Source organism: Hemitrygon akajei, chromosome 25 (genome assembly GCF_048418815.1).
Source record: "Hemitrygon akajei chromosome 25, sHemAka1.3, whole genome shotgun sequence".
Lineage (NCBI taxonomy): Eukaryota > Metazoa > Chordata > Chondrichthyes > Myliobatiformes > Dasyatidae > Hemitrygon > Hemitrygon akajei.
The window spans coordinates 17524614-17549618 of record NC_133148.1 but is presented as its reverse complement, the minus strand read 5'-3'; the positions used below and the strand labels follow the sequence as shown (position 1 = coordinate 17549618).

General features: G+C 40.5%; 1 protein-coding gene across 2 annotated transcripts; it reads right to left on the bottom strand.

The window, feature by feature from the left end:
* Positions 1–20: 20 nt before the first annotated feature.
* Positions 21–20782, bottom strand: LOC140716419 (targeting protein for Xklp2-like). Of its 2 annotated transcripts, none has more exons than XM_073029131.1 (7): positions 20628–20782; positions 20077–20222; positions 16526–16682; positions 13774–13866; positions 10372–10502; positions 1481–1605; positions 21–542 (listed from the first exon to the last, which is right to left on the bottom strand). In XM_073029131.1, exons 2-7 carry the CDS (start codon positions 20174–20176, stop codon positions 309–311), a joined length of 840 nt encoding a protein of 279 aa, XP_072885232.1. In that variant the 5' UTR covers positions 20177–20222; positions 20628–20782; the 3' UTR covers positions 21–308. The 2 variants fall into 2 exon arrangements, with proteins under 2 accessions (XP_072885232.1, XP_072885233.1); XM_073029132.1 differs by lacking the exon at positions 20628–20782 and adding an exon at positions 20429–20456.
* Between the last annotated feature and the right edge of the window lie 4223 nt (positions 20783–25005).

Sequence of the window (25005 nt, the reverse complement as noted above, 5' to 3'; positions counted from 1 at the left end):
ATCCCAGCTATAGTGTCTAATATTATCTTTATTCAAATGTTTTTAATCTTAAAATTCATTACAACAGTGAATGTCTTATTGTCAGAAAAAAAAATCTATTGCTCTAACAATTCAGGTCATGCAGTGTGAATTCACGCAATGGGTAAAAATAGCACACTCTATAAAATGTTTCAGTACTGCCCAGTAAAACGCCCAACTTAGTTAACCTGAATAGTGTGATGTAATTTCATTCAAAAATCCAGACATTTCAAGTATTCATCAATGAACCAGATTTTGAAAAGGACCAAACCATGGAAGGACTAGTTAGATCAGATTTCAGATGGCGTATCAGGAACTGGAGCCTGGATACAGTCAAGTACAGTAGCTGATGTTTCCTGGCAAATGGGCCGTCTGCGGCTTCTTGGTTGTGTATAGTGTTGAAGTTTGTTAATGTACTCTGCCACTGAGACATACTGGTCGACACATGTCTTTCTGCACTCTTTCCTTGCACTTGTTAACAGGGAGAATGGCTTTGGTACTGTGCACTCTTTCTTCATTGGTGTCTGGAACAAATAATACAGAAGCTTAATTCAAGGTTCAATAAGATGTTATGGGAACATTCTTCCAAACAATTCTTCACTGTGATTACTCTTAAAAATGTCAAGTCTAATCGCACATTGTTCACTGAGATACCTTTAATGCCTGCACTCATATTTCCAACTACCAAATTTGCTCAGAATAAAGTATTGTCACTTCAAATATTGACCTGGAATGTTTGCTCTTAAAGTGTGAACACCTGCAATTGGAGTACAACTACTCTGGGACTTGAAGGTTGAGAGCTTATCGCCTCTCATCACTACACAGGCATCTTACTTAAAGCTTTAAAGGAGCACAAGGAATTACAATAGAGAAAACTACAGATGTTAGATTCTTAAGCTGCAGAAACAAACCTTTTGCTCCAATAGTGCAGTTTGACAGATTTTTAAGAAAAGATTTTTTTTGGCAAGGAATGTGGAAACCTGAATCAAACATTAAGTATCCACTTAATTTTTATGGTCAATAAAACAGTTTTTGCATGAAATAAAGTGAGCACTTAATATTTGAGGATGATATTTATTCGCAAAAGGTCATTTTGGCCATTGGACAACTACTACATTACACTGTATCAGTTGGGTCAGCCCATCGTTCTGCAAGTTGATAAGAGAATACACCTTAGATATTCTGGAATGTATTGCTGACTTGGTTTAATGATCAGAACCCTGTTCAGTGATTTTCCTTGAAGTGATAATGATTTATTCTTAAGAGCATAATACTTGTATACCTACTGGCGATATTTACAAATAGGAAACCAATACGAGAGTTGAAGTCAAATGCAATCTTATTTATAAAATCAATGAGATGTTCTGTAAATCCACACTTGAGGAATGAACCCTCAGACAGCAATTGGCACCTGAGTAAGCCAACTTGTTCCAGTTATTATAGAACGTGATAGATTACTCACCAATAGTGGATATTTGCGGAGTTCATTGACAAAGTTAAACTCTTTGTATTCTTGTTGCACTCTGGGTAAGCTGGCTTTAGATAGAGTGTCAGCAGCTGGAACTGAAGATCTTGTTATGATGTGACCTAATAATTTTGGGGGAGGGTCAAAGTATGGTAAAGGGTGGAAGATTAACGTTATTGTAACATTTCCTACTTCAAATCTCAGGAGTCTAATCAACAATCAGCAAGACCACTGAAGCAGGATTAACCCATTTGGTCCATTGAGTCATGGCATCATGGCTGATCCATTTCCCTTTCAACTCCATTCTCCTGTTTTCCTGTAACCTTTCACACCCTGACTGATCAATAAATCTATCAATCTCCACCTTATACCCAATGACCTGGCCTCCACAGCCACTTGTGGCAACAAATTCCATAGATAAACCATCTTCTGGCTAAAGATATTCCTCATCTACCTTCTAAATGAACATCCCTCTCATCCAAGGTTGTGTCCTCTTGTCCTTGACTTGTCCACAATAGGAACCATCCTCTCCACATGCACTATCTAGGCCTTTCAATGAGATGCCATAACTCTAACTTCCAGCAAGGAAGGTCTAGAGCCATTAATGCTCCTCATATGATAAGCCTTTCATTCCCAGAATCTTTCATGAACATCTTCTGAACCCTGATCAACACATCCATTTTTAAGGGGCCCAAAACGGCTCACAATACTCCAAGTGAGGTCTCACCAGTACCTTAAAAGCAAAAATGTAAAGCAGAGGCTTTGTATATTCTCGTCCTCTCAAAAAGAATGCTAGAATTGCCTTTACCCTCCTTACTGTTGTGTAACATTCCAGTAATATGAGTAACCATATTTATATTGTTTGATCAAGAATTCTTGTTTAAATAATTCATTACAGACTATATGTACAAATACACACATTGCACATGTTATCGTGCCACCAAGTGAATCATGCATGCCTCGTTTAAGCAAACTAAGACCTGCATTTCAGACTCCGGTCTTCCTTTTGATTAGTTTAATGTTTTGAAGTTACAAAACATAACATTGGTGGAAAGGTACTTTTAAAATGAATCCATTAACAAGCTTGTTAAAGCACCGGGAGAGGTTTGAAAAAGACATTCAGTGATGAATGGCTGAATTAAAACAAAAAATCCAGCGCATGCGGAGATGGGTCAAGCTTAAAAAAAGCAGCACAGTGCTTATATGTCAGAAGGGAAGGCATGATTGAGCCTTAAAAAAAAGTAATCAGTAGAGGGAGGAATTCATGGGTTTATAAAGAGTACTGGGTGATGATAATCAGATAAAAGCTAAAATGGCTGGCTATGTCAGAAAGATTTACGAATTTGATTACACAACAGGTAATTGGTTCATACATACCGAGCTATTGGAAGCAAATGAGAAATGAATACCAATTTTACTAAGTGCATTGGGTTTAAAAAGCACAGCTTTCTTCAAAGTTTGACTACTCCAACGAAGCCAATGGAAATGAGCTTTGCCAATACTGTCAGAAGCACTTAGAACCAAAGCCATTGTTGATTGCAGAAAGCTTTGGGTTTCGTAAGCAGAATCAAAAACAAAAAATTGTGGCTGAGCTGAAGTGATTGAGTTATTGTCAGTTCGGGTAATGAGACTAATGAAATAAGAGATCATTTAGTCTTAAAAGAAAGCATTCTTCTCTGCCAAAGGAGGTAGAAGATGCTCATTCCTCTGCTAAAGTGTCAGTTACCCTTGGGCAAGGTGCAGCACCCGTCAGCCCCTGATCAGGATCTCTTGAAGCCATGGGAGCAAGTGGTGGGTGGTTGTTTGAACTTCTGGTGCACATCACAAATCAAGGTTATGTGGCTACTGACAATTTTGTGTTCAAGGCCACCTGTCTTCTAAAGATACTGCCTAGAAGACAACAGTAAACCACTTCTGTAGAAAAATTTGCCAGTAATGGTCATGGATAGGCTATGACCACCTACATCATATGGCACCCAACAAATGGTGAAACTTGAAGATACAACAAAGTAGGTCGCATACAAAAGGGCATATTGGGCAGATAAAAAAAATAAATGGACTGCACAGAAGATCAAAGTCAAGCTGCAGTTTCAAAAAGTTCATGCTGTTGAAGAGAAAACCTGATAATGATGGGTGACAGGATTGGCTAGTGTTGAGATTTACAATTTGAAAACTAACAGGAGACAAGCACAGCAGAAGTGAATGGCAATTAGAGGGGAAGTAGACTCTGGTTCCACTATTTCACACATTCCACAAATGAGCTGCATTTCAAAGATACTAAACTGAAGCCTGCAAATATCCAGCTAAGAACTTGTACTGGAGAAAAGACAATTCCTGTTGGAACAACAGTCATGACAGTGAAATACAAGAACCAACAAGTCACATTGAGCTTGTGGCAAAAACAAAGTTCAGCATTGGGAGGGCCTGATTGGCTGAGACAACAACCACCTGATTAGAGATCCATCCACAATTTGCATGCTACAATTCCCTGTAATGAAGCCAATTGAAAATGAATTAAGGTACTGGATCATGCCTCAAATTTCTCCTTCTCAAACTCCATGAACCATTGCCCAGAGGACAAACAGATTCTAAATTGGAGAAAGGCCAATGCTGATAGGTTAGAAATGATCTGGCAAATGTGGATGTGGCAGGCTGCTTTCTGGCAAAGATGTACTTGTGAAGTGGGAGGCACTCAAAGGTACAAAAGCTTCTATTTGCCTATCAGAATAACAATGCAAGATATAGGTGTAGGGAGCCGTTTCACTGAGCAACTATTTTCAATCCACCAGAAGCAGGATCTCCCAGTGTCCACCCATTTTAATTCCACTTCATATTTCCATTCCGATATGTCAATCCATGGCCTCCCCTACGATCGCGATGAAACCACACTCCGGTTGGAGGAACAATACCTTAACATTTCATCTGGGTAGCCTACAACCTGATGGCACGAACATAGATTTCTTGAGCTTACAGTAATTGCCCCCCACTTTCATCTCAACTCATCTATGCATCCCCCTGGGTGCTCCATGGCCTTCTTTTCTCTATCAGACTCTCCCTTCTCCAACCCTGTATCTCTTTCACCAATGAACTTCCCAGCTTTACTTCAACCCTCCCCCTCCCAGTCACATTTATCACTTTGTCTCTCCCCTCCCACCTTTTAAATCTACTCCTCATCTTTTTATCTCCAGTCCTATCAAAGGGTCTCAGAAGCGTCAACAATAGTTTTTAAAAAATCCCTCCATAGATGCTGCCTAGCCTGCCGAGTTCCTCCAGCATTCTGTATGTGTTGCTTGGATTTCCAGCATCTGCAGATTTTCTTTCCTAGGTGTAGGGAACCTTTGTTTTCAAGAGATATTGAGGACCTGCTTAAGAAAAAAAAAAGGTGCATTGCAGGTATAGACAGATAGGACAAATGAGGTACTTGTAAAATACAATTCAAGAGAACACTTAAGTAATCAGGAAGGCATGAGATTGTCTTAGCAGACAAGGTGAAGGAGAATACTAAGGGATTCTACAGGTATGTTGGATCAAAAGGATTACAAGAGACAAAATTGGTCTTCCGGAAAATCAGAATGGTAATACATGTACAGAGCCAAAAGAGCTGGGGGAGATCTTAAATACATTTTTGCATCTGGCCGACAGTCTACAGAAGCAAGCAAAATGGCATTAAATTCGTTGATGACAGATTACAGAGAAGGAGACGTTCACTGTCTTGAGGCAAGTTAGGGTGTACAAACCCCCAGGGTCCGACAAAGTGCTCCTTCAGACACCGCAGGAGGCAAGTATCGAAATTGTCATGGCCCTAGCAGAGATACTCAAAGCATCCTTAGTGACAGTTTAGGTACTAAAGGATTGGAGGATAGCCAGTACTGTTCTGCCGTTTACGAAAGGCTCTAAGATGATAAACCACGAAATTATAGGCCAGTGAGCTTGACATCAGTAGTGGAAAGTTATTAGATGGTATCCTAACAGATTGGATATACAAGTATTTGGATAGACATGGACTGATTAAGGTCAGGCAGCATGGCTTTGAGTGGTCAATCATGTCTAATTAATCTTAGTTTTGAGGAAGTTGCCAGGAAAGTTGAAGACAAGACAGTGGATGTTGTGTACATGGACTTTAGCAAGGCATTTGAGAAGGTTGGTGAAGGTGGTTCAGTCACTTGGCATTCAAGATTCAAGCATGCCATCTTGGACAATGACTCCCATCCACTCCATAATGTACTCGTTAGGCACAGGAGTACATTCAGCCAGAGACTCATTCCACTGAAATGTAACACTAAGCATCATAGGAAGTCATTCCTGCCTGTGGCCATCAAACTTTACAACTCCTCCCTCGGAGTGTCAGACACCCTGAGCCAATAGGCTGGTCCTGGACTTATTTCCACTTGGCATGATTAACATTATTATTTATGGTTTATATTACTATATTTCTACACTATTCTTGGTTGGCGCAGATGTAATGAAACCCAATTTCCCTCGGGATCAATAAAGTATGTCTGTCTGTCTGGTAAATTGGTTTTGTGGGAGAAGCCAGAGAATGGTAGTAGACAATTGCCTCTCTGACTAGAGGCCAGTGACTAGTAGTAGGCCTCCGTTAGTCTTTATAGTTCACGGATTTGCAATTTGCAAAGTTTCCAGGATGCAAGCCTGGGGAAGGTTTTGTTTTTTTTTTTTTTTTTTTTTTAAAAAAAAGGAAGACCGGCAGTTGCCCAAGCTACAAGTCTCCCCTCTCCACACCACCAATGTTGTCCAAAGGAAGGGCATTAATTAGTGACTAGTGGAGTGCCGCAGAGATTGGTGTTGGGTCCATTGTGGTTTGTCATCTATATTCATGATCTGGATGATAATGTGGTTAACTGGAGCAGCAAATTTGCTGATGACACCAAGAAATGAGTACAATGTACAGCGAAGACAATTATCATGGTTAGCAGAGGGATCTAGATCAGCTGGAAAAAATGGCAGATGGAATTTCATGCGAAGTGTTGCACTTTGGTTGGACCAACCAGAATAGGTCTTACACAGTGAGGAGTGTGGTACTAATGAGTACTAATGAGTGTGGTAGAACAAAGGGATCTGGGAATATAGGTCTATAATTCATTGAAAGTGGCACAGTTTTATAGGGTTGTAAAGAAAGCTTTTGGCACATTGCTTTCATAAATCAAATTGAGTATGGAGATGGGATGTTAAGTTAAAATTGTACAAGATATTGGTGAGGCCCAATTTGGAGAATTGTGTGTGGTTTTGGTCACCTACCCTCAGGAAAGATGCAAGTTTGATAAAGTACAGAGAAAATTTACAAGAATGTTGTTGGGTCTGGAGGACCTTTGTTATATGGAAAGATTGAATAGGTTAAGACTATTCCTTGAAGCATAGAAGACAGAAGATTTGATAAAAGTATACACAGTTAAGAGGGGTATAGATAGATTAAATGCAAGCAGGTTGGTGGGACTACAGCTAGAGGTCATGGGTTAAGGGCGAAAAGTTCAAGGGAAACATTTTCATTTAGAGGGACATGAACATGTGGAACTAGCTGACAGCACGTGGTGCATGTGAGCTCTATTTTGACATTTATGAGAAGCTTGGATAGGTACATGGATGGTAGGTGTATGAAGGGCTATTACCCCAGTGCAATGAATAGGAGTGGGCAGTTTAAATGGTTCAGCACAGACTATGGTCCATAGGGCTTGTTTGTGCTGCATTTTTCAATAACTAGGTGTTGGTGGCAACCCCTGTGCCTGATTGGAAAACATATTGGACCATGCTTGTGTTATGTGTGCTGAACAAACCAGATGGAAATGGGGTCCAGAGCTTCCCGGGGGGGGGGGGGGGGGAGGAAGGAAGGAGAAGGAGGACAAGAAGGAGGAGAGAGAGAGAGAACAGAGGTAAAGGGATCTGCTACAGATGAGAGAGACGACTGATTTATGTATTATGGCGTCTTCACTGATGAAAAGGTAAACAATCTTTTGCTACAAGGACACTTCTTTTGCTCGTTAACATTCTTGCTGAGACAGCAGGGAGTGGCCTAGTTTGATGGACATGGACATATTGAGTTGATGGATGGCTGATACGCCGTCAATGGGGATAAAAGACGGATCTGGGGAGACACCCTCAGACATGCCACGAGATACTGCAAGAATGTTGTGCACCCACAGGAAGGTGGGGGCTTAGAGGACTAAGTCAGGAGAATGGTCACAAAGCTCAGTCTGATGGCAGGGCTGGTGGGGGGCTTGTGTGTCCACTCATGCCAGAGCGATGAGCCCACCACGGAAGAACGGTCTAGCCACGAACGGAGGGATCACAACCAAATGGCCACATCAGTACAACTGAACAAGACGACAACGGAAGGTTTGCCTGCTGCAGCTGCTCATCTCTCTCTCGCTCTCTCCAACATTGCAACCCAACAACTACCTCAGCACGAACTAAACTGAACTATATTCTCTTATGACAATTCATTTACCCCTAGACTTAGAGCTTGTTTTTCACTGTTGATTATTCCTACACTTGTTTTTATTATTGCTAACCTGTTTTACGTATATTTGCATTTTTGATACTGTATTGTTTAGTTTACTAATAAACACCTTTAGTTACAGTACCACCAGACTCCAACGTATCATTCAATTTCTGCTGGTCTATTAACCCAGTGACGGGGTACGTAATACTTGAAAGTAACAAAGTGGTGGTCTGACTAGAATTATTTTTGTAGGCAACATATCTCAGAAAGCTTCTGATATGTTAATCATGCAGTTACTTGCAAAATATGGCTCGGTTTTAAGCTGGAAGAGTTCAAGGAACTTGAGAAGTTGCAAGCATTTGGTTTCTGTGAGTATAAAGAACCAGTATCTACTCTGTGTGCATTAAGGTTATTGCATGAACTTTAAGTGCAAGACAAAAAGCTGTTTGTAAAAGTAGATGCAAAGACCAAAGCCCAGCTGGATGATTAGAAGCCCGAAAAAGAGCCAATGGCATTATGAAAGCAGAGGATTCATCAGATGCTGTTTTAGAGGAGACCAAGAGGAGAGATCAGATCAAAGAGCACTAGAAGGATTAATCAGAGAATGGTGATCCAAATGCACCTTCCCAATATCAAGATGCACAAACTAGAAAATGCTGAAGGTTGCTACCACTGTCAGAAACATTCTTGACTTTTCTCCTTGTTTAGAAAATGGTCTATGTTTTTATTCATTCCACCAAAGTACATGACCATATACTCCGACACTGTATTCCATTTGCCACTTTTGCCCATTCTTTTCATCTGTCCAAGTCCTTTTGCAGCCTTTGCTTCCTCATCACTACCTGTCCCTCCAGCCATCTTCACATTGTCCACAAACTTCGCTACAAAGCCATCAGTTCCATCATCAATAATCAGTGACGTTCAACATAAAAAGTAATCCCAACACCAAACTTTATAGAACACTACTAGACTCTGGCAGCCAGTCAGAAAAGGCTCCCTTCATTCCCACTCTGCCTCTTGCCAATCAGCCATGCTAACCATACTTGTTTCTTTTCTGTAGTACCATGGGCCTCATGCAGCTGTTAAAGTCCTCTGAAAATCCAACATCCAGATTCTTCTTTGTCCATTCTACTTGCTGTTCCCTCAAGAATTCTATCAGATTTGTCAGGAAAAGTTCTCCCTTAAGGAAACCATGCTGATTTTGGCTTTTATCATGTGCCTTGAAGCAGCCCAAAACCACATCCTTAACAATTGACTCTAGCATCTTCCCAACCACTGAATTTTGGCTAACTGGCCAAACATTTCCTTCGTCTACCTCCCGCCCTTAAAGACTGAAGTGACATTTGCAATTTTCCAGATCCTTGGAACTATTCCGGAAACTAGTGAGTCTTGAAAGACCATTCCTAATGCTCCACAATCGCTTCAGCTACCTCTTTCAGAACTCTGGGCTGTAGTTCATCTGGTCTAGGTGACTTTACCTTCAGAACTTTCATTTTCCCAAGCATCTTCTCCCCAATAATAGCAACTACATTCACTTCTGCTCCCTAACCCTTCTGAACTTCTGGCATACTGCTAGTGTCTTCCGCAATGAAGAATGATGCAAAATACCTATCGTATAACTACTGCCACCGTAGCAAACTAGCTATTTAGCACATCATAAACAAGAGGTTCTGCAGATGCTGGAAAACCAGAGTAGCACACAAAAATGAAGGAATTCAGTAGGTCAGTCAGCATCTATGGAGAAGAAGCTGTTGATGTCTTGGGGAGAGACCCTTCAAGACTGGAAAAGTAGGGGAAGCTGGAAGCAGGGGAGATAGTACAAGCTAGCAGGTGATTACTAGGTGAGTGGGAAGTTGGATGGGTGGGGACGGGTATGAAGTCAGAAACTGATAGGTGCAAAAGGCAAGAGGCGGCCTATATCGTTTGTGCGCATTTATCATATTGGTTCTGTAATAACGCAAAGTCAAATTTCTTCCGGCCTATTCTGACAGGATGACTGGCAGTAAAAGGAGGAACCATGGAAAATAGAGGACATGGTGAATCAATGTTATTTGAAGACTAGCCTCTCGATAACCGAGTGCAAATCAGCACAAGTTTGATCTTCAATACAGTTCTAAACCAGACCTAGGTCAAAACACAGATAACAAATAATTTGTTCAGCAAAGCAGAAAGTTGGAATAGATACTGTATTGGAACAATGGACTTGCATCTCAGCTAGTACATTACACCATCAATTTCAATTTTGCATACGATTGAAGCTCACGACATCATTTTATGTCAATATGTTCCTAGATACTCAACCACCCCCATCTGATGACCAGTTTAACTGCAACAAGTACAGATGCCATTAAAATGTGAAATATCACATATAACTTTTATAATCACTGCAGGTAGAACTGAGCAGGTAGTTAACAATCGTAAGCTAATGCTTTACCTCTGAAAAAAATTGAAAGGTACATTGCCTCATTGAGCTTTCTGTGCTCTTCTGTTTCTCTTTGTAACTGAGAAATTAGTAACAGCTCTCGTTCTTCGGAACTCATTGACCTTTGGTTCGTTTTGCTTCGCCTGAAGGCAACAGAAATAATGGTTCAGCTTTTCGATGCTCTGGCAATTGACATCAACTATATCAAGACTAGTCAGGTCATTCCTACTTTTCCCATCCCAAATGTGTATTCCTGAAAATTTAAATACTAGTCACAGAATGACCATGAAACTGCACAATTACAATTCCAGGAGACAGATTTGGTTCAGAGCCAGTTTTCAGCTGCCATAACTGTAATTCAATACAAAGTCTACCAAAGACCATCCTGTTCAAGAAACTATGTCCTGAAATGCCAAGACTATCAATTGTAATTTTTAAACTAGTTCCAAAAAGCAGTCTCAACCCACAAATCATTCAAAGTCTTGTCCTATGGCAGCAGTTTGGTATCAAAATCATGCACCACAGAAGTGGGACCTTTGGTCCATGAAATCGATGATTGTGCCCATCTGCTCCAATACAATTTGCCCATATTAAGTATATACTATTACAATTGTTTGAGAGATCAGAGTAGCAGTTCAAGCTGAGACAACAAGTAGGCCAATCTAAGTCAGCAATCAAACGGAGTCCAATGCACCAGTGCAGGGGAGCATGAAGGACTGGATGTTTGGAGCTCTGGCTCAAGGAAGGTGAATCTTGTCAAGTGATGGCTGCAACACAGATGTTTAAAAGAGCAATTCCAATGTAGACATTGACAAGTTTGCACAATCCTGATTACTTCAAATCAACAGATGGGTGGTAGAGGAGTTGTATTCCTAGATCCTCAATGTAGATACTTGAAACAAAGTCAGATCGATACTAGATGATTGAGGTGTGTGTTGGGCCATCTGTGACAGTGGAAAGCAGACCTTCGATGGCGCAAGCTATTCTGACAATCTGAACATGGAGCAAGCAAATTAAGAATGCAGAAGGAATGCTAATGGTAGTGGACTCAGCGGCTGAAGGGTCTGTTCCTACAGTGGATTCTGAAGCCAAATGCAATGACAAAATTTGAATCTCCTACATATCGATGGAGCTATAAAGGTGGCAAGATAGTGGCTATATTTCATTAGGAGTTTGAAGAGATTTTGTTGTCACCTAAAATATTTGAAAACTTCTATAGATGAACTATGGGCAGCATTCTGACAGGCTGCATCAGTGTTTGGTAAGGGGAGGAGGGAAGCTAATGCACAGGACTTAAAGAAATTAAGTTGCAAAATTAATCAGCTCCATCTTGGGTACTAGGAAGGAGGTACAGAAGCTTGAAAGCACACGCTCAGTGATTCAGGAACAGCTTCTTCCCTTCTGCCATCTAATTCTGAAATGAACATCGAATCCATAAACGCTACCTCACTTAAAAATTGTTTTGCACTATTTTTAATCTATTTAGTATACAAACCCCATTTCCAGAAAAGTTGAGATATTTTCCAAAATGCAATAAAAACAAAAATCTGTGATATGTTAATTCACGTAAACCTTTATTTAACTGACAAAAGTACAAAGGAAAGATTTTCAATTGTTTTACTGACCAACTTAATTGTATTTTGTAAATATACACAAATTTAGAATTTGATGGCTGCAACACACTCAACAAAAGTTGGGACAGAGTTAAAATAAGATTGAAAAGTGCACAGAATATTCAAGTAACACCGGTTTGGAAGACTCCACATTAAGCAGACTAATTGGTAGCAGGTGAGGAATCATGACTGGGTATAAAAGTAGCGTCCATCAAAGGCTCAGTCTTTGCAAGCAAGGATGGGTCGTGGCTCACCCCTTTATGCCAAAATTCGAGAGAGAATTGTTAGTCAGTTCAAAAGGAACATTTCCCAATGCAAAATTGCAGAGAATTTAGGTCTTTCAACATCTACAGTACATAATATTGTGAAAAGATTCAGAGAATTCAGAGACATCTCAGTGCGTAAAGGGCAAGGTCGGAAACCACTGTTGAATGCACGTGATCTTCGAACCCTCAGGCGGCACTGCCTAAGAAACCGTCATGCTACTGTGACAATTATAGCCACCTGGGCTCGGGAGTACTTCGGAAAACCATTGTCACTTAACACAGTCCGTCGCTGCATCCAGAAATGCAACTTGAAACTGTATTACGCAAGGAGGAAGCCATACATCAACTATGCAGAAACACCGGCGAGTTCTCTGGGCCCGAGCTCATCTCAGATGGACCGAAAGACTGTGGAACCGTGTACTGTGGTCAGATGAGTCCACATTTCAGCTAGTTTTCAGAAAAAACGGGCGTCGAGTTCTCTGTGCCAAAGATGAAAACAACCATCCTGATTGTTATCAGTGAAAGGTGCAAAAGCCAGCATCTGTGATGGTATGGGGGTGCATCAGTGCCCACGGCATGGGTGAGTTGCATGTATGTGAAGGTACCATTGACTGAGGCGTACATTAGGATTTTAGAGAGCTATATGTTGCCATCAAGGTGACGTCTCTTCCCGGGACGTCCATGCTTATTTCAGCAGGACAATGCCAGACCACATTCTCAACGGGCTACAACAGCGTGGCTTTGTAGACACAGAGTGCATGTGCTTGACTGGCCTGCTGCCAGTCCAGATCTATCTCCTATTGAAAATGTATGGCGCATCATGAAGAGGAGAATCAGACAACAGAGACCACAGACTGTTGAGCAGCTGAAGTCTTGTATCAAGCAAGAATGGACAAAATTTCTAATTGCAAATCTACTACAATTAGTATCCTCAGTTCCAACACGATTAAAAAGTGTTATTAAAAGGAAAGGTGATGTAACACAATGGTAAACATGCCTCTGTCCCAACTTCTGTTGACTGTGTTGCAGCCATCAAATTCTAAATTTGTGTATATTTACAAAATACAATTAAGTTGGTCAGTAAAACTACTGAAAATCTTTTCTTTGTACTTTTGTCAGTTGAATTAAGGTTCACGTGAATTGATATCACAGATTTTTGTTTTTATTGCATTTTGGAAAATATCCCAACTTTTCTGGAAATGGGGTTTGTACATACTTAGTGTAATGGAGTTATTTATTCTTTCTATTATCATCTTGTATTGCATTTTGCTGCTAAGTTACCAAACTTCACAACACAAACCAGTGATAATAAGCCTGATTCCAATTACTTTCCTATTCAGAAGACAACGCTGTTCTGTACCAAGAGATTTACTGCAGACTTTAATTAGAAACAAACCTAATTTTTGTCAAGTATAAAGGATAATTCGCTCACGTGTTCAGAGGATGAACTATGCAACTACTTGTTTCAATCTTAGTATTAGCTAACTGCAATGCTTTATATTCAAAGAACAAGTGAATTTTGGTCTTTAACTTACTTGAGTACCATCGGAGTCTTGGGTTGTGTCAGCCTTGGCCTTCGGTGTATCATAAATTCCTCACGATTCCCTGATGTAGTAGTTGAGGTGCCCCTGATAAAATAGGATTTATTTTTATCAAAGCAAGAATTCAGAATGATGTTGAAGTGGTCAACTGATTGCAATAATCTTCCCACGTTAGACATTTATTGAACAGTTTCCAGGCATCTGAATTAAAGGAACTGAAAATCAAAGGTGATGCCAGAAACGCGAAGGAAGCATCTGTGGAGCAAATAAAGTTTGTTCTAAATCATAAATCAACAGATATGGCGAGATTGTGAGAAACCAAAATACTAGAAGTGATTCTGGGAGATGAGGAAGTCCCGCAGTCTGAAGCATAGACTTCTGTCCAAAGAAGCCAGCCTGAGGCAGAGAAAGGTTAACATTGGAATTTTAGTACAGTATTCAGCAAAGCAGGGTGCAGAGTGAAAGCAGAGGTCGCAAATCATGCATGTACATTTGGGAATCAGACAAGTTTAGAAGAGGTGAAAATATGTTTCATGGACATGACCTGGACTCATCATACAAATAAAATTGCAAAGAAAGCACCCCTACTTCCTCAGGAGTCTGCAGAGATTCAGCATGTCATCAAAAACTTGGATAAACTTCTATCGATATGTGGTGGAATGTGTGTCGACTGGCTGCATTACAGCTTGGTATTGGAACATTAATGCCTTTGAGCAGAAAATCCTACAAAAGATAGTGGATTCGGTCCAGTACATCACCGAGTAAAAGCCTTCCAACCATTGAGCATATCGACATGAAACATTGCCATAGAAAAGCAGCACTCAAAGATCCTCACCATCCAGGCTATGCTCTTTACTTGCCGCTACCACCCTCAGGTAGAGGGCACAAGTGCTTCAGGACTCGCACCACCAGGTTCAAGAATATTAACTACCCGTCAACCATCAGGCTCGTGAACAAAAGGGGATAGCTACACTCATTGTATTTCTGGTGTTCCGACAACCAATGGTCTCACTAGGAGTGTTTTGTTGTTTCGTGCTCTTTATATCTGCATTTGTATAGTTTACCTTGTTTACAATTACTGTTCTACAGATTTGTTAAGTACGCCCACAGAAAAAAAAGTGTTGTATGTGGTAATATGCATGTACTCTGATAACAAATTTTACTTTGAACTCTGAAGTATTAATCATGTTCATTTCCACAAATTATGCCTTACCTGCTGAATATTTCTGATACTGTTTTTATTTCAGGATTTCCACAATTAGATTTAATGTTTCTGGTACAAGTCATGGCATTTGTTGGTTTCTGTCACTGGTGCAGTGCAGGCATAACAAAATCTCCAAGTTGAAATAAAAACAGTGCAAAAGAGGTAGTGTTCATAGACCATTCCGAAGTTTGATCGCAGAGGGGAAGAAGCAGTTTCTAAATTGTTGAGTTTGGCTCTTCAGGCTCCTGGATATCTTCCCTGACAGTAGTAATAAGATGAGAGATGAAACAAACACTTCATGGGGCTTGATTTTTTTGATATAAATAAATCAGTGTTGAAGAAACTGAGCCCTACCATCAAGTACTAATTTGTTCAGGATATTCAAATATTAAATGAAACAAGGCCAACATGACCCAAAGAACATTACAGCACAGAAACAGGCCTTTTGGCCCTCCTTGGCTGTGCCAAACCATTTTTCTTCCTAGTCCCACTGACTTACACCTGGCCCATATCCCTCCATACATGGATGAGAGTGGTACCTGTCAAAGTTTATCTTAAATGTAAAAAGTGGGCCCGCATTTACCACTTCATCTGGCAGCTCATTCCACACTCTCACCACTTTGAAGCCCCTCCTAATGTTCCCTTTAAACTTTTCCCCCTTCACCCTTAACCCATGTCCTCTGGTATTTTCTCCCCTGGCCTCAGTGGAAAAAGCCTGCTTGCATTCACTCTATCTATACCCATCATAATTTTATACACCTCTATCAAATCTCCCCTCATTCTTCTACACTCCAGGGAATAAAGTCCTAACCTATTCAACCTTTCTCTGTAACTCAGTTTCTCAAGTCCAGCAGAAAGGTCAGAAAGCTTGCTTTCAGTATAGAGCAAGGGCGACTAGTTCATTTATGAACATTTGCTACAGCCCTAATTGAATCTCAGACCACTGTACAAGTATCTTGTGACAACCACAACCAGGAGAACAAATACAATACAGTTGCAGGTTGTAAAAAATATTCTCCATTTTTTGGTGAACAAAGCAATTACCTTCCAGTGGGAATGGGTGACAGATGAGGTAATGTTTATTTAGAAGGATTGGTGTGTCCCTTTAAATTGTGCTCAGAAGGCCAACATGACCTCATGCAATGAAGGAAATGTATATACTGATATTTCACAATGATATCTTACAGCGATTGTGCAAGGACCCTACAGGAGATGGTTAAACCGATTGTCTTACTGGTGGTGGGAAGATCTGTGGGAAGGAATGGGGATACTTAGTGCAGAGAAGTTTCATTCTGATGTTTCAACACAAAGTAACATCAAGGGGTAATTTCATTAAACTTTATTGGGGAGTTAGAGCTTGTGGGGAGTTTTTTTTTGAAATATCCAGTGAGAGAAGAACACAAAGCAACAGAAATCTTCCTTCAATTTAAAAAAAAAATCTATGCTCCCCGTTTTGTGAAGGCCTAATTTTCTTCAATCCTTTCAACAGGCTCCAGCTAATCACTTGGCTAACAGAAAAAGTACTGGCCAATTAGTTCTCACCCAGAGTCTGAAATATCCTCAGCATCCAATAAGTCTGGAGACAATGCAGCACTGCCAAAGTGGGAGAAGGAATTTTCTGTGACTTCTGCCGAGGATGTAAATGACAGGGAGTCAACACGGACAAAAGACATTTCACTGTCCACACTTGCTGCGTCGTCTGCAAAGAAAACACAAAATGATTAGTCAAACTGTGACTGAGGGAGTGCAAGTAGCCAGTTATGAAATATTATGTCAAGACCAAATTTAAAACCTGCACCAACATGTGTCTGGTGGCCTACCAACCTTCAGGCCAGTGACAAAAATGGGCCTCATCTGAACAAGGTACGGGTTCACTTTAGGATTTAATCTTGGAGCTCATTTCATTGTGAAAACAATTGGGGAAGGGGAAGCCAATAGACTGACATTTTCTAAAACATATTAGATTGCAAGTAGCAGTGATTTTGGCAAGAGCCCAAGTTTCAAAGGCACTGCTTTGGAGATTTAACAGTTACAAAATATGCAATACCTAAATCTATGGCAGGTTTAGAATGTTGGCAGGCTAGATAATGGTATAATTTTCAAAGATAACAATAAACTGTGGAGATGCACAGCATTATTTAAGTAAACATGCTACCAGGATTAAACCACTCCAGATCTCTAAAATGGTTACTTGTATTGCATAGGAAGATCTTTTGGTCCAATCCGTCAATGCCACGTTATGCTGAACGATATTAATCACACTTCCCTGCATTAATTTCGTCTTGCTCATTCAAGCAATTCTCCGAATAAATTGCTACTGTTCCTGCCGCCTCCACTACCACTAGCAGCCCATTACAGATATTAAAATATTTTGTTTGTAGTTTCTCCTTCACATTTTTCTTAAGCCTACAACCCTTAGTTTTAGTCCATTTCAGATTAAAGGAATGTCTATCCTATATATGCCTCAGTTGCGTGTATATCTGTCACATCACTTCAGTTTCCTCACATCAGCAAAGACAGACTCCTTACAATACAAGCACAACTAATTGTTTTGTACTGCTACAAGATGTCACACTTCTAATCTACTCAAATATCTTACAGGAGACGTCCACTCAGGGCCAGACACAATTTCCCAGACTAGGTGTCAGTTCCCTGAAATGATCGCTGCATGAAGCCAACATAAAACCAGGATGTAACAGAACAGCCAAGTGAATTTTCCTCTGCTATCAATACCAGTTTGGTGTTAGGGCAAGGGTTGTTAACTGTATGAGCACATTACTTCTCATAAATACTGTAGGGAGCGGTTAATCAAGCTGAGTTTAAAAATGGAGACAGCATAATTAGAATATTATAAACACATGAGAATCTACAGATGTCAGAAATCCAGAGCAACACACACACAAAATGCTTGCAGAACAGAGCGGGTCAGGCAGCCTCTACTGAAGTGAATAAACAGTTGACATTTCAGGCTGAAACCCATCTTCAGGACTGAAAAGGAAGGGGGAAGATGCCGGAACAAAAAGTTGGGGGAGGGGACGGAGGACAGCTAGAAGGTAATAGGTGAAGTCAGGTGGGTAGGAAAGTAAAAAGGGCCGGAGCAGAGAGTGGTCAAAGGGAGAAATGAAGGAGGTGCCCAGGGGGTGGTGATAGGCAGGTGAATAGAAGAGGCTAAAGGCCAGAGTGGGGAATACAAGGGGAAAAATTACAGTAAGGAGAAATCAATGTTCATGACACAAGGCTGCAAGCTACTTAGATGGAACACGAGGACACCCTGAGATTGTCCTCCTTGTGTTAAAGGAGGCCCTGATTGGAGGCAAGGGGGGGTAAATGGGCAGGTGTTGCATTTGTTGCTTGCAGCAATATGCAGCCAGGAGGGAAATCAGTGGGGAGGAAAGAAAGGACAAAGGAATCACAGAGGGTCTGATCCCTGCAGAAAGCGGGTGGTAGGGAGGTGAAGATTTGTTTGGCAGTAGGATCCCGTTCAAGATGGCAGAAGTTGTGATGATGTGTTGGGTGTAAAGACTCATGAGGTGGTAGGTGAGAACAAGAGGAACTCCATCTCTGTTATGGCAATGGGAACATGGGGCGAGGGTAGATGTCTGCTGCAGTTCCAGGTCACTAATTATACAAGATCTAACCTCAACCAGTACAATTCCAGTCTCCAGAAATTACCGTAGAATCAGTTGACATTCCTATTAGAAATCAATATTCATTTTTCCCCAGTTTATATAGATGCTACTTTTTAAATATGCCTATTTGTAGCTTTGTGTGAGGGGGAAAAATACATGGGATCCTTTCAAGTGCATTATAATTTAAATGGGGTCAGCAAACTTAGAGTCAAACCTGACTGAAACATTAAGGGGTTAAGTGCTAACCAGAGCTCCAGCACTCGAGAGCTGACCATGGTCAATTCCAACACGACTCAGTCCAAGACAGTGGTAACTTTTGGAAGTTATTTAGTAGAATCAAACCAAGTTTAATTGTTATTCAAACCATACATGGATACAGCTGAATGAGACAGGTAAGGTGCAAAAACACACACTCAAAAGAAGGGAAAATAAAGGAACAGAGTCACATAAGAAAACACAATTTTAATCCCAGACCCTAAGCGACAAGTTCCACAAATTAACACACACAAAATGCTGGAGGAGTTCCACAGGCCAGGCAGCATCTAAAAGTACAGTTCATGTTTCAGGCCAAGACCCTTCAAGTCCCGCAAAGTGATGGTTCCTGGCAGTCCAGCCTGTAATTCTACTGACCTAACACTGGAGGGCAGTAGTGAAGGGAGAGGCCAACCCCACCCCCAAACCAAGCCCAGGTACTGCAGTACAACACAAGCCCAAGGACTGAGGCCTAGTCCTCAATATAACCGAGACAACACTGCTACCTTGCCGCCTGTCTCTCCACCAAATAAGGGAGGCAGGGTTGCAGCAATCAATGTCCAACATGGTCTTGCAATTGCAAAGGAAATGTCCAAGACAGTCACTCATGGATTCACTACACACCAACTCTGGTGCCTTCCAGTAGCAGGAAGCACCTAGGTCAGCTCTTCTGAGCCCAATCCATCTCCTCCTGTAGCCTGACCTCCTTGGCCCAAAGTGATTCTCTCAGCCCAGTGGGCCACTGGGCCACTCGCCAGAGAACTCACTTTCTCTGAACTGCAGAGCCAGCCTGGGCTACTCCCAACAACAAGCAGCACACTGATACGGTGGACCTGCCGTACGTGTAGTCATTGGAGTCTTACTGTGGAGAGAAATATGTAACAATAGAGAAAAAACCTTTGGTTGGTCCTCTGCGAGGCTGCTGCGCGTATACGCGCCGCCATCTTAACGGAAGTTCCCTATTCTCGAGAAACAGGTTATTGTAAACCATACATACTAAAGGGCAAAATTACAGTAAAAATATTGCAGAAATGTTAAACTGCTTTAGAAATAGTATTGTACAGCACAGAAACTCTCCCTTCAACCCGTCCACGCCGACAAGGATATGTGAGGTAGTATTGTATCACTCAGCTGTTTACATTAAACACGGAGACGTTTAATCAAGAAAGTGATTAGAAATTTAACGATTAAAAACGCTATTTTAAGTTATACCATCATCTTCTTCAATTCGAAGGGTGGGGTTCACGGCAACCATCGGAACTGCGCGTTTTGCCCCACCGACCGGCAGAATTATTTTGGCTCTATTTTCCATGTTTGCTTCTTTCTCGGTCGAGGGACCTCTCGTGATCGAGTTTAATCTGTAAAGAAATAGCACTATCAACGATTCTCCTTTCCAACGAAGGTCGCGGCAAGTATGATAAACCAGCCGCAATAGAAAGTTAAAAAGAGTTCCAGCTGAAATAACTTTTTAAAGTATGCAAGAGTCGTTGCCCAATTCGTTCCTACACCGGCAAAATCGAGACTTGAAACAGGACCAAAAATACTATGAGATTCCTACTGTTACCATTAGTATCGAACACAACCACCACACCCCTCAAAAAAGAGAAATAATTCATCGAAAAAGGAGATGATTTGCTTTATAAATCGGCGCACATGAGTTTTAGTTAGATCCTTAATAATGTTATCGAGCAATCTAGAATAACTCCCAGGACTGCAGAGTAATCATTCAATCAAATCGTTAAGTTGTTCATTTTAGTACATACCCCTTTTCTTCTGTTCTTCTCAGAGCTTCCTTAATTAGATTCTATAAAGGTCTGAATGTTGAATATTCCTTCGTCTCATTTAATTGTGCGAAATAATTAGTTAATGGCGTCTAATTAAACGAATTCCATTCGGTCCGTGCGCCGGCGGGAGTGGTGCTGGCTGTGGATGTTGGGAAATAGTGCAGGTTTAGGTAAGGAGCATCTAGCAAAGAAGCTGTAGGTGGGAGGTTCGGGTAAGTGCGCGTTGGCAGGATGTTGGAATGAAATTGAATCTGGAAAACGGAAAAAAGAGACTATTGGAATGATTTCAAGTGATGGAGAGGAAGTATGGAATATTTTGGGGGAGAAAAAAAGAATTTAAGTTATTGTTTAAATTTGACCCAGAGCAGCTGCCTTCTATCAATCCCATTAAGTTGACTACAATGTTGAAATTGGCTATAGGGAATATAGATTGTATTCGTACTTTAAGAGGAGGTAATGTGTTAATCGTTTGTAAGGGTAAGAAACAGTGTGGGAAGACAGTACATTTGAAGACTTGACAAAAAGATAATCTCTACTTTCATGTTGCGTGATGAAAGTAGAGATATTAGGGGTGTTGTAGCGGGTGTCCTGGTGGAAATTTTGATAGAATAAATTAAATCTTATTTATTGGGAGGCAAGGTTAAGGAGGTAAAAAGTTGCAAGTAGTCAGAAATGGGGAAAGGATGGATAGATTATCAGTATTAATATATTTTGATGAAGTGACACTCCCTGATAGTTTGGGGTATGTTAGTTATAATGTACAAACTTGTATTCTACCTCTGCTTAGAGATTTGGGCATGTTGCTGGAAACTAAGATGAGTTAAGTGTGGTGGGGAATATAAGTGTGAAGGTATAAAGTATAATTGTACTTTCAGAGGAGAATGTAGTGGAGCTTATAGAGGATGTGAGGTGCTGAAGTTGAACAGGTTAATATACAGTTAGGTGTGTCTCATGTAGAGGCCTTGCAAAAAGTTAAGTTGAATGTTGATAAAGAATTACCAGTCAGCAGAATGTGAAGTCAAATGCATATGTTGGCATCACAGCTTTCTTACTAAGATACTAGGGTTTGCAGTTTGTGATGTTTATAATGGATGTAGTGAGTTTTAATGCTAAGCCATCTAGTTGTTTAAAGTACATTTATTATCAAAATATGTATACACTAAACAACCTTGAGATTTGTCTCTTAACATATAGCCACCAAACTAAGACACCCTAAAAAAGAACATATATCTATAAAGAGGACTGTCTAAGACTCAATGTGCAGAAAATAAAAAACACATCATGCCCTTATAAAAGACCCCATTAAAAAATAAAAGAATCACATAACCCATTTAAAAAGACCATTAAACACCTAATGTTCAAACAGTAACTGCACACAAATAGTTTCTGAATTAAGTCCACAAGATAGTCCGAGCCCCATTTGAACTGGCTCCTGACCTTTTTGATCTGGCCTGGTACTTAACTCTCTGAACAATGGGTCTTGCCGCTTGGATAGGCTGGACATCGTTGTCTCGATTCGGCCTGTAAAACTCATCGATACGCTCTGGGGCCTGGACCTTGTGGCGTTGATTCAGCTTAGGCCCGTGCTTTCCTGCTCTTCCACGCTCCTGGTGATGGGCCCACTGCCTGGGTTCTGCCGGATCGAGTTACCTCCAAGTTTATAAGGAAGTTACAGACTATTACTTGCAATGATCGTTTGCCCAAAAAAGTGTGGTTAACAAAGTGTTTAGTCACTAGCTTTATTTTGTTAGCCACCATCCAGAAGTTGCAGAGGTTCACCAGTGCCATCTTAAAACAGAAGAACTATGAAGTTTAGACAGTATCTGTAGCTCTAGCTCACTAAGGGTTGCATGGTGTGGGGATTTTAATACACATAGTTCACTACCAGGGTTATTCACAGAATGATAATGGTTTGATTGTGGAAGAATTTTTGGATATTTCCAATGTTGTGTGCTTTAATGATGAGAGGGGTATGAGATTTAATGTTCATAATAGTTCTGAAGCTGCTTTTGATTTAACTTTTGTTTCAAACATTCTGGCTGAAATGAGTGAGTAGGATGTCATGGGAGATGAAACATTGGGGAGTGATCATTATCCTATATTTAGAAGCTTGACTTTGGATTTATATAGAGGACAGGAGATCACTTTTAGGCAGAGTAATTTATGTAAAGCAAATTGCAAGAAGGGTTAAGGTTTTATGTGATAAATGTCTGTCAAAGTTGAATGTTGAGGATGGTGTGGATTTCTGCAATGAAACGTTATGGTCACATTATTCATCAAACTGCGGTGGAATTGATTCCTATTAAAAAGAGCATATATAGGAGAAAGGCTATTATGGTGGACTGAGGAGTGTGCAGAGGCAGTTAGGGAGAGTGTGCAGTGGCTAAACAATGTAGGGATGTTTTAAGTGATGTGTTGGAAGCCAGTTGTAGCAATGATAGTATTAGTGATGTAAAGTTTACTTTGTGTGAATTTAAGAAAACTATTAATAGTTTAGGCCAGATGGTTCAAGGAAAGGATGACGTATGTTATTGTATGCTTAAACATATAGCTGACAACTCTCTTGAGGTAATACTTTTGGATGGTATTTAGAGTTTAGCCCATCTTTCTGCCCCCCCATGGAAAATGGCAGTAGTAGTGCCTATTCTAAAACCCGGGAAACCCCAATCGGATCTTTCTAGCTATAGACCAATATCATTAATGTCTCATTTGTGTAAACCTGTGGAACATATGGTAATAGAGTAGTTGAATTATATTTTGGAAAAGACGGGTGATGTAGTGTTTTATCAGAGTGGACTTCGGAAGGGCAGAATGGCATTGGATTTGGTTTTATGCCTGGAAGATGATATTAGGAAAACACAGATAAATGAAGAAGTTGTAATAGCAATACTTTTGATATTGAAAAACATATGTTATGGAGGGAGGGTCTTTTGATTAATTATCAAAATTAGGAGTGAGGATAGATAATCAGAGATAGAGCTAGATAATTTTTTTTGGGTTCTTATAGAAACAGAAAACCTACAGCACAATACAGGCCTTTTGGCCCACAAAGCTGTACCGAACATGTCCTTAGAAATTACCTAGCATTACCCATAGCCCTCAATTTTTCTAAGCTCCATGTACCTATCCATGTACCTAGAGTCTCTTAAAAGACCCTATTGTTTCTGCCTCCACCACCATCGCTGGCAGCCCATTCCATGCTCTCACCACTGTCTGCACTTAAAAAAAATAAATCAATGAATTATCCCTGACATATCCTCTGTACCTACTTCCAAGCACCTTAAAACTGTGCCCTCTCATGCTGGCCATTTCAGCCCTGGAAAAAACCCACTGATTATCCACACGATCAATGCCTCTCATCATCTTGTACACCTCTATCAGGTCACCTCACATCCTCCATCACTCCAAGGAGAAAAGGCCAAGTTCACTCAACCTATTCTCATAAGGCATGCTCCCCAAACCAGGCAACATTGTTGTAAATCTCCTCTGCACCCTTTCTATGGTTTCCACATCCTTCCTGTAGTGAGGTGACCAGAACCAAGCACAGTACTCCGGTACTCCAAGTGGGGCTTGACCAGGATCCTATACAGGTCCTTTATTATGACAGTTTATGCAGATAAGGGTAGCTAAGGAATATTTGGGCTTCTATGAGATAGAGAATAAAACCCCACAAGGCAGTATTTGTAGTCTTGTTTAATATTATGATTAATGATACTTCTCTGAGATAGGTACTGGAGTGGGTAAATCAATTTTTGTAGATGAGCGAACTTTATGGATTAGAAGTAGAAATTTCAATTTAACTGTATATAGGATGCAATTAGTGATTAATAAGGTTGAACAGTGGGCAAATAAATGGGGTTTAAGCCTTCAATAGCTAAATCACAAGTTGTGTGTTTTACAAAGACAATAAACAGACATGCACTTGATTTGAAATTTTATGGTCAAACTCTTGAAGTGTCAGTGGTAAGATTTCTCAGCATGTGGCTGGATAATAAGCTGACATGGAAACACCATATCAGTAAAATAACTGATAAATGTAAAGGAGCATTAATTATTCTCAGGTGGGTATTCTTGGAGTGCTACACAAAATTCTCCGTTGACCATTTAAATTTGTTTAATTAGACCTGTACTTGATTTTGGCTGTGTGGCTTATGGATGAGCTTCATCTTCAAATTTAAGATGTTTGGATGTGATACAAGCACAGGCTTTATAATGCGTTGTGGTGCAGTAAGGTCCTCTCCAGTTTTGGCTTTACTGGTTGAGTTGGAATAATTACCCTTACAGTTGCAGAGGCTGAAGTTGATGTTAACATGTGGGATTAATTTGAGGGCACAGAGAAATGATCACCCTGTTAAAT